We start from the raw sequence: 14493 nt of genomic DNA, 5'->3' as shown, positions 1-14493 counted from the left end.
TATTTTCATGAAGCTTTTTTCTACCTTTCATCAACTTCTTCAAAATCATTCCAAAACTTTATTATATGTAAAGAGCAGTATGTATAGCCATTCAAGTACTTCATTAATATCCTCTTTCTTACTAAATTTCAAAATTCAAAAAGTAGTAAATAAAATTTTCATTGGAAAAGTTAAAAATCAGATTAACAATTGTCAAAAATGGTGAAACTTACATTATGATGATGTCCAAAATCCGTTACCTACAGGACTACAATGTCCAAAATCTGTTACCTACAGACTGCTGATTTGATTTGCTAATTAACAATTTTTACAAATACCTGCTGTCTTTTCATGTTCATATATTGTGTTCTAGGTATGCATGCTATAAAATAAAAGCAAAATTGATGTCAAATTTGAAATTTTTTGAAATTGCTCAAAGTTAACTTTTTTGTTCCCACCTTTTGAGAACTGCCCACCCCACACAAAAGATCAGTGCAGTGGAAGGTCTTTATCTTTGGCGGAAAGAACAAATTAAGCAATATATGAAGCTTAAAAAGTTTTGGTTCAGAATATCGGACCACTAATCGGTCTGAGTTGGCTTCCCTCACTGATCGGCTGGATTACAGTAATGTGGTGGCTTGGCGACTTTGGTTATAAACAATAGAGTTGTGCAATCATTTGTTTACATTTTAAAGATAATGTTAATGTAATCTATTGTATTTTTTTGTTTATTTGGCAAAATATTTCAAATTGCACAGAATTGTTTTTCGTTTTTAAAGAGTTTATAGTCATTTTAGTTGAAGAATGTGTTTATTTCATATCGGGAGGGGGGGGGGGGGTGATTGATTTTTGCTTATACAGAGAAGTTTTTACCTTTATCATTTTTCTAAACCTATCCTTTCGATTGTTTGATTCTTTTTCATACGGGGGATGTTGTAAGGGGATTTCCAGTTTTCTCTAGATGGGTAGATAGATTTTTACACTTAATATCCGAGGACACTTTTTATCTTTTGAGTATGGCTGAAAGAACAAACCATCAAGTACGAGAGAAAAATACTTAATAAAACAACTGCTCAGTGGGTATTACACAAATCAAGTTGTAATAAATATACGAATTCTGACACCATAGCAGCTTAAAACATTTTTTTACTTCTTTTTTTCAACAGAATGGTTCAAACAATTGATAGTTTATTGAAATTTTTTAACTTTTCAATTTATAAAGTTTGAACAGAACAACGTCTGTCGGGTCCTCTAGTGTTAAATAAAACACTAAAAATGTTATGTTTTTATGACCAACATTTTAATATTAACTTTTAAAAAAACATGCTTTATTTTACTTTATTTCTGAACTTCATTAATATTATCATTATTATTATTTGATTTGTTTTTTGGTAGTTTATATATTTGGGCATTGATTTTTGCAACTTCACACAATTAAAAAATATACATATATTTTTTCCCTGAATTTTCCAGATTTTTGAGGAAAATTTCAAAATTCGCTTGATTTTTCCTGCTTTTTTTTTTTTTTTTTTTTGTTGATTTTTGAATTCCCTGTGTTTTTATTTTTTCTTCAGGTTTCCCTGCGGTGTGGCAACCATGTTCATGTCTTGACGGACATTTAAACAAACTTGAAAAAATATTTTTCCCCAAAAAACGTTTTGCAAGAGCATATCTAAGAAACATTTGGTTAATGCACATGTGTAAGGCCAAGAAAAGCAAAATAGTTTAAAAAAATAATAATGTCACATTAAAAATGTATCTTACTTGCATTACTGTCACAGCACCATATGTGACAGCAGTCCAATAAATGGAACCTACAACAATTCCAGCTGTAGCTAAAGGACAGACTTTGTAAATTAATCTATCAGCTACATCCAATAAAAACACCAACCGACCTAAAAAAATTTAAAAAAATTATTTTAATTATACGTTAAATTCAAGTACAATCAGAAAAATACAAGAAGGGATGTGCCTTAAAGAATTGATCTATAAAAAAGTATATTTAAAAGTTTCTCCTTGAAAGTAATTGCAAATGAGAGCAAGGAAGAGAGAAAGCGTACACATTAGCCTCATTCACATTGCATCCTTGTAGCTCACTAATCGTAGATTTTTTAAAAAATTTTTTACAAGTAATTTGAGATCTCCTTGTGTCCACCTTCAACTGGACATTTTTAGGGATCATACAGGCATCGGCACTAGGGATTTTAAATGGTTAGCCAGCAATTAACCAATTTTCAAAAGTTTTATCCAAAGAATTTTAAAAAAATCTTGTGAATTTTGTTCTTTAATACACTTCAATAAAAAACAAAGTTTGATTTTATAAAACATACATTGCGAACACTTACTTTTCAATATGCAGCATTCATTTAAGTTAAAAAAAAAATGATACATGAGACGTTTTTATTCAAAAGCAGCATTTCTTCTAGTGAGTAGAGAGTCCGAATGAATTCCTAATTACGCTTTTTTTTTTTTTTTGGCTTACGGAATTTAACAATTTTTTTTTTTTTTTTTTTGAGTATCCAAAATAATTTATTTTTGAGGACATGCAAAATTTCCTGTTTTTTAACATTTTCACAAAACCAGTTTCTTTTGTTGAAAATTGCATTCGGCGGGGTGGCCAATGCATAACATGAGCCCTGGTTATACCTACCACAATTTATAAAAAAACAAGCTTCTTGTTTATGTTGCCGTATTAAATTTTGGCAGTTCATGGACTTGATGCTCGTAACTTGGTTCTGTAAACCAAATAAAAATAAGCATCACTTCCTAGTATTTGAATGCAACAATAAAGTAAGCACAATCATAATATTACTCTGCCAAGAAACAGTACGCTGTAGTTTTCACTAGAGCTTCACTAGTATTCGCTTCATCTGCAAAGCATTATTCTAAAAATTTTCTTTCCCTTGAAACTTCAATTTCTTTAAAAATGTTAAAATTTTTACCATATGGCGGGAAAACTAAGATATATTCAGCATTGCACTGCGGACAAGACACAGTAGCAGCACTATTGCCCCTCTGTTTTTCATCAATCCAACGTTGGAGGCAAGTTTGATGAACCCATTTTGTTGTACCGCGACATTTACAAGGTTGCACCCATTCTGCATCTTTGTCATCATCTGCACTGCCAAAGCAAACCCAGCAGTTAATCCTAGAAATAAACAAGAATTTTGAACAAGTAACTTTTTTTTAAAGTGTTCACTGAAAATAGAACATTAAACAAATCAGGTCAGCCACATTTAGGATCAAAAATAAAGCAAAGACATTTCTAACATATTCTTCATTTCTACTATATTCTCTTCCATAATCTTTGAAATTATAGATCTGAAAACAGTTTTATACGAACTTTAATGGGGTTAGTGAGAAGAGGTTCCAGGATCGCCCCCGGAAATTTCATCAAAATTGAAACTCGGTTTAGAGTGTAATTTTTTTTTTAGTTGTATGCCACACGAACAAGAGACGCCAGCCATGGCTCTCAGCACCAATACGAAAGCTATGGTGTAGCACGGGTGCAGAATGTCCGATCCGGCGATCTAGGATCGGGGGAAATTTGAACCATCTGGGGAAAATTTTGCAGATTCGATTTTAAAAAAAGAAAAATCCAATTTTTTTTTCTGCAAGTGTCTTTTGAATGCATTTTCTTTTGCATCACCACTCTTTATATTTTCATCAACTATTTGTTGGATAATAATTTACATTTAAAATAAATGTAGATATATTTTAATTAAAACTTACATGCATTTACTTAATTTGCTTTTTAGATACCGAGTTCTAAGGTTACTAGTTCATTCTATTAGTTTTAAAGATGCAATTGCTTTTTTTTCCCCAAAACTATCTCCACCTATAGTAATAGGAATGAATTTTTATCTGAAACATATAGCATATTGTAAAATTTTAGGGAAATTTTCATACAGATTGGGGGAAATGTTGGTGTTAAAAACATTTTCTGCACCCCTGTGGTGTAGTGGAGGGAAGGAAGGAGCTATTGTTACCCATGAAATAACTTAACTGAGAGATTTTATGTCAATCTAAATCATCTTTTCCCCCATATTATAAGCTTGCGTACAGTACACAAGGAAAAAAGGGTAAGAATTGCTAAAATTACACTTTACAAGAGTTATCCCCAAAAAATAATTAATTGCATTTTCTGTTTTTTAAAATACTCAACAGTTATAATAGTAGAAAGCAAAAATAAGCTCATCAATATCAAGGGCGGGGGGGGGGGGGGCTAAGGCCAAGGTAATCTTTGCTTCTCCACCCGTCCCCTTGTAAACGCTTCCAGTAAAAAATTATGTTTGCACTCATGCTTTTCACTCCTATCTAAATTGAGCAAAATCAAGTTTAATGATCAAAGGAGTTTTTTGTTAACCAAACTTTTCAAAAATGATATGCTGTCTTTGATGTGACAAAATTTACACAGAAAAAAAGCGATAGAAAGTAACTATTCCTTCATTGATGCGAAAAACTCGTGTCAAATTCTTTTTATCTAGTATAAAATGATTTTATTTTGGGGTTTGGGGGGGAGGATGAAGCCCCCTAGCCCCTAGCCGCTCCCCTGGATTGGCTAGTGGACTAGGTCATGATCTAGGGCCCCCAAATGGCAAAAATTGTTTAAGTCAACAGTAAAATCGTTTTAGCCAATGGCTAAAATTGAAGTTTGAATACAGGGGACCCTAAAACATTTTATTTGGCCTTAGGTCCCCTGATATCTTAATTGGACAATGGCAGTTTTATGTAAAGTTTCAATAACAATTTTATTGATGAATATTATCAAATATTGTAGCTCATTTTTTTTCTTACTTTTCAAGAAGAAAAACAAAGTTTGAAGACCAATGTAACATATTAAATTACTTTTAATTGAGGAAAAGATCTTCAAACAAAAATAGTAAAAAGTCACCACCATTAGTACCCAATTTTGTTTCAAAAATTGAAATAAAAATTTGATATTTGATATGTATGACAAAATTAACGCATATTGAAGTTTGCAAAAGATGTGTCAAAAAATGATTTTCCCTGAGTTACTTATTTTCCCGAGAAGACACTGGATTCTGGAAGTATAAAAGATATGAGGCAGTGGGAAGCAAAGGGATGTAAGTGGCAAAATTAAAAACTTGGAGATAACCAGTACATATGGTAGGTGAACCTCTCCTCTGTCTTGGAGCAACAGATGGTACTAGTAGCCCTGGTAGTTGCTGCTACACAGCATGACTTAGAAAAAAAATTCAATGAAAGCCTACCTAGGATGTTATCTTTAAATGCGTTTTACTCTAAACTTAAAAATGTCCACTTACATCCCTTTACATCTCATTGCCTCATATGTCACATTTATGCACAGTTGCATTATCAACATTTACTCGAATTTCTTTTTTCCTCAATCGCCTCACATGAAATGATACTCATAACTAATGCAAGTAGCCTATTTTTAGAGTCACTAATGTTCCTTAAAAGAGAATTGAGCATGGTGCATTTCCTGGGGCAGCTTAATGCTTCTACACACTAGTGGTGATCTGCGAAGGGTGATTGAAGGCTTTGCGCCATGATCCCTTATGTCGAGAAGGGGACAGCATTTTAACTCTCAATGGGAAAATAAATATTGTAAAAAAAAATTCAAATAAGATAAACAAACTATACATTGTCTATTATGATTTAAAAGGGGAAAAAACTTCTCTCACTAACATTACCAAAGAATCTAAAAGTGCATTTTAAACTGGAACTTGGAAATTTTTTTTAAAAGAGTGCCCTTCTCCCAAATTCACGAACAACATCAAAAGTTGTCTTGTATTTCGGCTTCTCTTTCGAAACATTATCGAAGGTCTGCTATTATTACGTTTTCGGGGCTTCAATTTCCAAAAATTACTAGCCATTTAACATTATCAAGGATAGCCTACAATTGCATTTTTAAGGTTTCTAATTTCGGAAAGTTTATGGAGCATTCTTGTCTTCTTCCCTTAACATCTCTAAAACAAGTTTTCAACTGCATTTTTCAATTTCGAAAAATTTCTGAAAGAGTACACAAGCCCCATTTTTTCTAATATAATCAAAGATAATCTACATTGTGATGTGGGAGATTTAATTAAAAAAATTGCCAAGGAAGGATCTCCGAATGTCTTCTACTTTTAATATCTAATGTTACTAAAGATTGTATAAAACTGCATTTTTAGAACTACAATTCTGAAAAATTTACCGTGGAATAACCACTGGACCTTCTACTTCAGAGTGAAAGATGCACTTACTATTAGGATCCTATTGATAATACTTAGATCCAGTAGCGACTTCCTTCCACCAAAAACTGGAAACACCCTTTTTGTGCTTTTTTATATAAGTATTAGAGGACATTTGGGGACTGCCAAACTCATGCTTCCCTCTGTTCATTAGATACATGAATGGGTACATTCACCTAAAATATCATTAAGCAAAATTTGCTGCTCCCAACTTCTACGAATTGAGAAGTCTTATCCAGCAAATTGAGGTTTGGGGCATCATTGAAGACAATTTTTAAGTGCGGAATGATTTAAGATTTATGTTCTGTAGAGAGTTTTAAAAACAAGTAAAATCTGGATCTTTTACATCTTTGTAGAAAACATTGTTTTACTCAAATGCTTGATTATGAAAATTACTACCTAATAATTACAAAAGTAGTCCCTTTAAATTATTCATACAATACCAAATAAATTGCCGCCTCATAAACAATTGAATATTTTACAAATTACTGGAAACTGAAAATAATTACTATAGCTTGAAAGTTGCTTAAACTTTAATAACAAATCAACAGGATATAATGAATTAATTCAGCCCACCTATCATTCTGATTTGTACCTTCAACATTTACAGAAACCTCGTTAATATTGGTTGAATTTGAGGTTACAGGTTCAGTTGTATCAGTCATTATGAATCGAAAAATGAAATAACACTGTTAACTATGATTATTTTGTGAAGAACTTTCAAAATAGAACAGCAAATAATTGTTACATCATTTAAAAAGAATGACAAATAACTTCTTAACACGGAAGTAGAATTGAATACGACATTACAAAAAATGCAAAAGTAAAAATATGAAGAAAAAAAACCATGTCAACAAATTTGTTGCCAATCCAAGATTTTGGAATTAATTGTAATAAATGAGATTAATTTTTGGAAGGCGACAAAAGGAAAACAATATCAATTGAAATGACGTTTAAATTTCACTTGCAAAAATTCAAACTAAATCAAATAGTTTCTTGATGTTTTGTTATTTTCATGTTTGTTTAATAAACCTGCTGCAAAGTCCTATGAACGCTGCCAAAATTTATTATAAGTGGGGAGGAATAAGTCTTATACATGTAATATAATTTTAGAAATCATATATGAGTTATATTTTTTCTTGTTGATAGCAGACGATTTTTTTACTTCCTTATTCTGGATTATGCTAATGGCAACAGCTCTTTGAAAAAGAAAAAAACAACATTGTCGTTTAGTTTCGATGCTGCAGTGCGCATTACACAGGTCGGTCGAACACGGTAGTCGTCGGTCGTCGCTGACGCAAAGAGAGAACAGCTGAGGCAAAATAAATAAATAACGCAATCAAGTTGGCCGTCTGATGGGGGATTACAGTTTTAGTGTAAACTCGAGCGTTGCAGCTTTATCCCCAGTTGATTTTCAAACTAATTCCGGCAGCACATCTCTATTTTTCCCGAGCGAGCCGGTCGCGCATACGATGCAAGATGATTTGCTGCTCGATAAATCTACCGGCAACAAACTTCAGCAGCTGTCTCCTTCAAATGATGCAAATACAAATGGTGAACAAAATTTGGATGACTATTCCTTGCGAAATAAAAAAAATGAAGAATCAGACTCTGATGATGTACAGAATGAGAAAAAAAACTTGGACTCCTGCTCCCCAGGGACTACAAGCTCTCCTTTACAGCTAGGATTTTCGGAATCATCGAACACAATAAACATCACATCTACTGCACCCAGTTTTTGGTCAACTGTAGGAACTGATGATACCTTTGTTCAAGGGATACCCGCCATGAATGGCTCATTACCGTTCCAAAACTTTCCATCATCTACAAATCCCATTATAAGTACCAATATGGGACCTCAGTTAAATCTCTCTCAACAACACACTCCACAGAGACGTGCAATCACAGGTGCTCACAATTTTCCTCAGAATAGGCATCAGCCTCAACCTAACTTATTTAAAGCTTACACAAATTGGAGTAGCCCCCATCAAACTGCATGGTCTACTCCTCAGACCCCTAATGCCCTTTCTGCATGGAATGCTGTCAACATCACAAACCACAAAAGGTCCGTGCCAAATATGAGTCCCATCTCACCCATGAAGAAAACACAAACAAACGTTGGGCAACCTTCTATGGTTATATCACCGTCCAAATTTCGTCGGAGTACTTCCATGCCTGTTGGGAAACCCTTTCCTCATGGACTTGGAGCAAACACCAACTATGATATGACTGGTGAAGAAAATAGAGACGGAAATGTTATTATGCCTTTCCAGGTAATATTTTGTCTTCCAAAAAAAAATTCTTATTTTTTTATTGTTAAGAAAACGCATTCTAAGAATGTAGAAAAGAATGTTTTTTTTTTTTTTTTTTTGCCTCAAATGGCATAAGAATTTTTTAAAACTAAAAAAACAGCTTAAATTATTTATTGCCGCCTAATATTAGAAGCATCAGTAATAGGCAAATTGTTATTAAATTTTTAAAATGTTCATCTTTCCAAGCTTTTTTTTTTGTTTATTAAAATTATTCTTTTAATAAGTAAATATTTTCTCAAATTTTTAATTTCTTTGTTTGAAAACTTAATAAAAGTTAATTGAAATTAGGTCAATGTTCAAAATTTAGTCAAGATCTCTATGGGTTGAAGTTAATAATAGAATACATTTCTTGTAATATTCAAAATAGGCTTATTGTCTATTCTATTGCAAAAATTCTTAGAGAATGAAAAACCTTGTTTATTTGAGCATGAAACTAGTTCTCAATTAATGCAATTTTATTATAAAATATTTTTAGAAACAACCAAATATTCTAAAGCATTTCAAAATGCTTTCAATACTTACAGAACATTTAGTTCTAAATCACATTTTTTTATTTTTTAAGTTTTATTTAAAACCACACTGATTATTCGCAACTAAAGAGCTTGAATAAGCTACCTTGCAGTGATTAACAATATCAAAGAAAAAAGGTAAAATATTCTATTCCACACGTTTTCTGTGGGGGTAAATTACAGGCTTCAGACAGTTTGTGATGTAATGTAATTTCAGAAGGAATAGAAAAGAGAGCTTCCCACAAACATGATGGAAAATTACTGTCATTCACTAAGTGACAGAGTAAGTTATAAGTTACAGCATTTGTTTGTTTTACCTTTTTCATCCGCCATTAGACAGTGGCTGCAGCGTCCCCTATAGTTTATTGGAGTTGCAAATACACTGATTGTACAAAAATATCAAGAATGTTCTATGGAATAATGATTCCATAGAATATTATTGACCTTTTTTAAAAGCAGTTCCAAAGTACTAAAGTTATTTTCAACTTTGAGAATTTATATCTCCCTACCTGAAAAATATAAAAACTAATTGTAGGAAGTAAATTTTATAAAGCAAATACAGTTGTTAAAAAATTTACAGTAGAATTTAGAATAATTTAATTTTTTTCTTTAATCAGTTGAAAATGGTTTTTTGGCTCTATAATTTAATAATTTTGCAATAATTTTATTCTTTTTTTTATGAAAGTAAATGCATACATTTTAAATGTAATAATGTTTCAGTAGAATTCTTATCTTTATATTAACATGAAAACCATGCCAATATGGTAAGAATTCTACGTATTTGTGTGGGTAGGTTCTATTATCTACTTTTATCCATATAAATATTTTCTGTTTCTCCTTTTTTAAGCTTTAGTACTTTATGTTTTACATGCTAAATCAGTCACGAAATAAAAATTACAATCATATGCCAATCAGTGGCTTGCAGAAAAACTAATTTTGTAAGATGCACATATCCCTCCTTGTCATGAAGAAAAGTTATTTCTTTGTAGAATTACCGCTTAGTATAAGCTAATTAGTATGCTGTGTCAATCCTATTTTACCTATTTAAAATTGTTCAAAGGCTCATTATTTTGATCAAATTGTAACAGTCCTAAAATTTATGAAATATTTAGAAGATACCATGGAGCAAAATTTCTTACTCGTCAAGAACGTTCAAGGTTACTCAAAAGTTCATAAAACAAATGAAGTGTTCAAGTTTTGGAAAATGTTTTAAAAAATCATTATGATTTTTTACATTTTAAGTGTGACACAAAAGTTTCCTGTCAGGCACAAGTTGCACGATCAAAATAAGCAGGAGGGAGGGGGGGGGGGGATATTCAACAAGAAATAGTTAAATAAATGAATAATGAATTTTTCCTTTTAAGATTTAGTAGCTCTGCCACATGTCTTAGAAAGAGGATAGCATCTGCATGTCTAGGTTTCAAATTTTCCAATAACATATTTTGTAACTGCTTATTGATAATTAATGTTTTTTCTTTATTAACTACTTGCTTGAGCTTGTGTAGCATTTCTCGTTTTAGTTTACTCCCATCGTTTCTACCATTTTTAATTAACTTCTTTCAATGATCAATGATTTTTATTAAACTTTCAATGATGTTGGATTCTGCTGATAGAAGTAGAAGTTTGTTCTTATGCTATCTTAATTATTTTTCTTAAATCATTTTTACTTTTGTCTGTATCTAATATTTGGGGACCATTCCATGAGTGTCCATATGCAAAATTTTAAGGGGGGGGGGGGCAAAATTTTAAGGAACCGATTTCAATACAGATTAGTGTTTTTTAAATTTGATATTTTTAATAATTTATTCATTGATGGCTGGAGAAGAAATGTTTTTACATTTTTGCGAAGAAAAAGGTACTAAAAGCAAGAAAGTTCTGATTTCTCAAACCTCCTTGTCTTAAAACCCTTGATATCTGGGGGGAGGGGGGGATCCCTACATTTTCCTTATAAAGTCCTATGTATTTTCCATACTTATCTCGAAATTTATTTTTCACAAGCCTTGATATGTTGAAATTTTTACACAAAAGCAAGCTTCAATTGTTGTTTTTTCTTGGCAATTTTTCTAGTAAAACAGTTCTGAAGATGTTTGCTTGTAGTTTTTCACCCTTTTTCTTCGAAATTTTTATAATAGGGGATCAACCAGATAATAGGGGAGTGTGGGAACAAGGGGTTGCTGTAGTCTTTTTTTTTTTTTTTTTTATCTCAGTATTATCTCCAGAGTTTTTGATTTTTTGCTTTTCTTAGAACACACTGCCCACTTTGAGAACAGGGGGTCGATTTTTTGTCAGTTTTTAAACTAAAAGCTTTTGAAAGTCATTATTGCTGATCAGTGCTAACACTTTTCCAGTACGCTTTTCACAATAAGAAAAAACCATCAAGATATTGGGAAAATTTGCAATAAATGAAATTATTGAAAAATAGTAAAATATACGAAGTCTGCTTATTCAGTAGCTGCCAACAAACCACTTTAACAATTTCTAGTAACCAGTCAAAAAATTGAATACTAGATCTTGTTACATCGGAGTAAGGATGGAAATAAATTTCACATCTTGTAAAATGTTGAAGAATAACTTTTTAGTTGTTATATGCAAAGGGGTCGCATAGTACATAGATAAATATGCATAACATATGCAGGGGTACCCATCCCGGGTGGACAAGGGAGCAAGCCCCTCAATATCGCAGTGATCCCCCCCCCCCAAATGAAAAAAGTACCCCTCAAAAAAAAACACCTAAAAATTTAAGTGCCGCAGTCTGTGCTATGACCTTCCCTGGGTGGGTACCCTTGACATATGAGTAATTGTGAAAATTACTAATGTAATTTTTCCAAAACCTTGTTAATTCGAAAAACTTGATATCTTGAATTTTTTCTCCTCCCGAGAGATTGGAGATATTGAGGTTGTACTACTGTCTATCAGTGCTGAATTGGTACAGGAACAACATTCTGGGACTGCTTTTCTTTGGAGAAAAGGCCCCTTTCGTATAAAATTAATGATTAGTCAGAATTAAATTATTTTGCATAGGCGTTTCAGTATTGGAAAATTTATGAATTCCCCCTTGGTAGGTATAAGAAATATATAAGAACCTTATTTTTACTTCCTTTTGCAAAAAAGAAAGTATTGTGAAAATTTACTCAAAAATCGGCTTTAATTTCCATTTTGCTCACCCCTGAATGAATGTTGAGTTTTTTTTTCAACCTGACCACACGTGGATGAGTGCCTAAGAAGGTATAGACCCCCGAAATATCCGTTTTTACAATCCCCGAGTTAATTACAACGAGTTTTCTGTTGACGTTCGTACGTGCTTATGTATGTCGCATAACTCAAGAACGTATGTTTTAGAAAGTTGAAATTTGGTATGTGGACTCCTAGTGGAGTCTAGTTGTGCACTTCCCGTTTTGGTTGCATTCGGGTATTTCTAAAGCGGTCTTTTGCACCTTTTTTGGGGGAGGGGGGGCAATCATTGTTAATTTCGATGCAAACTCAAGTGGTGTTATAATTTGGCAGACACTTGGCAATATATCGCCAGTCTTTTGGTCGCCAAGTTTTGTCAATTTGGCAACAAATTTGCCGTTTTTTTTTTAAATTTATTTTTTAAATCTGGTTTTAATTTGGCCACTGTTGGTGATATTTAGAGAGTTAACTATTGAATCACATTAAAAAAAAAACGATAATGGGGAAATAACATTAAATTGGTGTAAAAGAAAATTATGTGATGCACACATCAGCTCGTTTTATGTGAAAACCTGGTGGATATGAAGCAAGTACTCTTTCATAAGCTTCCTGTAAACCTTTGTGTTCACTGCGCATGCATAAGTTTTTCCCCTCCGTCAATAGCATCAATTGCTGGTAAACAGAGTTGGATTGACATAGTAGGTCTAATCAGAGTTTTAAATTTCAAGGAAAATGATGTAATGACTGGTGCAGCACTACTGCACCAAATTTTGCCAGAAGCTAGGCGACAGCCAAGTGGCAACTATTCAGAAGATGCAGGCAACTTTTGGTGACAATTTTCCAGCTCATTCCGCACACATGATTTGAACATTTTTGGTTACAATCCTCTGGTTCAATGAACTCCACTTTCCTGATGTTGCCCTATGTGACTTCTGACTGTTCCTAAAACTCAATAGGCTGTTGAATGGTGCAAGGTTTCCGACAAGAGAGGACATTATGCTGTAGCAACAGACGAGCTAAACTTTTTTCTTTAACAGGCCTTCTTGGGTTGTTTTCAACAATGACAGCACCATTGGGAGAAGTGTGAGAGGTCCTAATGGGTTTTATTTGAGGGGGATTAGATTTCTAATGCTTCAGATTTTCCAGCTTTTTTACTTTGACCAAAGGTTGGATAGTTTTCTAACAGACCTTTTGCACATACTCATTAGTGTTACTAGGGGACGGTGAGGCCCAAAATGGATTTAAGAAATAATGAGAAATATAAATATTTCAATTCTGAATATTTTCTCTAGATCTGAAATTATATGCTTTGATCTAATATATCCTTTCTTCAGAGCAGCAGTAACTCATCTAAGCTCAGAAGTAAGATATATTGTTGTGTTGAAGTGACGATGTGTTAAATTATAATTAATTTATATAAAAATAGAGCACAATTTTTTGCCGGTAATGTATACGTCTGGGGCAGATTTCACGCAAAATACATTTGCAAGTTACACTTGACTTATAATTTTTAAAGTAAGCTTTCGTAAAACTGCATAAATAAAAATTTATTCCTGAAAATTAACTGTCACAACTTTATATTATTCTTTTTTTTTTGGGGGGGGGCGGGCGGTGACACCCCCAAAGCAGAATACTACTAAGTACTAAATTTGCGACGTACGTCGCAGAATAGATGCCTCAGCTGCAGAACAATTCTGTTCAAATGTGAGAGGAAAACTCAGACAAATTTTCTGCAGAAATGCTACAGATTTCTGTGAAATTTCTGCAGAATTTCTGTAAGTATGTTCCAACTCATGGTAGAATTTTGCCTAAATTCTGCAGATTACTCTAAATTAAAAGAAGATCTAAAATTCTCGGAAATGACGATAATTCGGCTGAAAGCTCGCGAAAAATGTTAAATTCGATAAGTAATCTGCAGGGACTTTAGATTTACTTTGAACTAATCTGCAGAATTTGTGCAAAATTCTATCTTGAGTTGATATATTTGTAAAAAATCGGCTGTTTCTGCGGATTTTCTGCAGAAATTTCATGTTCTAAATCTGAAAAGATTCTGATTTTTCTAGCGTTTTTGGATCCCTTTTTCTTTATTTTTCACAATCGATCTTCATCCACTGCAATTTCCGCCATAAACGTTTTGGAATCATGCCAACATTGAAGCACGTCCATCGCTGAAAATTGCGTGTCTTGTTTGAAATTTCAATCCTTTTGCATCATAAAAATATTACAATTATTTCGAAAGTTTTGAAGTGTTTTATTATATGCTAGCCTGATTCGACTCATTTTATTTATTATTTTAGTAATTAA

The 14493-nt window shown here is 32.7% G+C and overlaps 2 protein-coding genes across 3 annotated transcripts in view; one reads left to right on the top strand and one right to left on the bottom strand.

Moving 5' to 3' along the window:
• LOC129233229 (E3 ubiquitin-protein ligase MARCHF5-like) overlaps positions 1 to 7177 on the bottom strand; it is a 33395-nt gene extending 26218 nt beyond the window's left edge. The window contains exons 1-3 of the mRNA XM_054867287.1: positions 6774 to 7177; positions 2922 to 3127; positions 1744 to 1874 (exon numbers count right to left, since the gene is read on the bottom strand). Of these exons, the coding sequence (XP_054723262.1) occupies positions 1744 to 1874; positions 2922 to 3127; positions 6774 to 6862 (426 nt within the window). The 5' untranslated portion in view covers positions 6863 to 7177. The remainder of the gene's footprint in view (positions 1 to 1743; positions 1875 to 2921; positions 3128 to 6773) is intronic.
• Positions 7178 to 7456: 279 nt separating this feature from the next.
• Positions 7457 to 14493, top strand: part of LOC129233209 (cytoplasmic polyadenylation element-binding protein 2-like) — a 126460-nt gene continuing 119423 nt past the window's right edge. For both annotated transcript variants that reach the window (XM_054867279.1, XM_054867274.1), the window contains exon 1: positions 7457 to 8470. In XM_054867279.1, coding sequence (XP_054723254.1) covers positions 7553 to 8470 — 918 coding nt within the window. In that variant the 5' untranslated portion in view covers positions 7457 to 7552. The remainder of the gene's footprint in view (positions 8471 to 14493) is intronic.

Source organism: Uloborus diversus, chromosome 1 (assembly GCF_026930045.1).
Source record: "Uloborus diversus isolate 005 chromosome 1, Udiv.v.3.1, whole genome shotgun sequence".
In the NCBI taxonomy this organism is placed as follows: domain Eukaryota; kingdom Metazoa; phylum Arthropoda; class Arachnida; order Araneae; family Uloboridae; genus Uloborus; species Uloborus diversus.
Note: the sequence above shows the minus strand (reverse complement) of the source record. Positions and strands in the feature narration are given on the sequence as shown.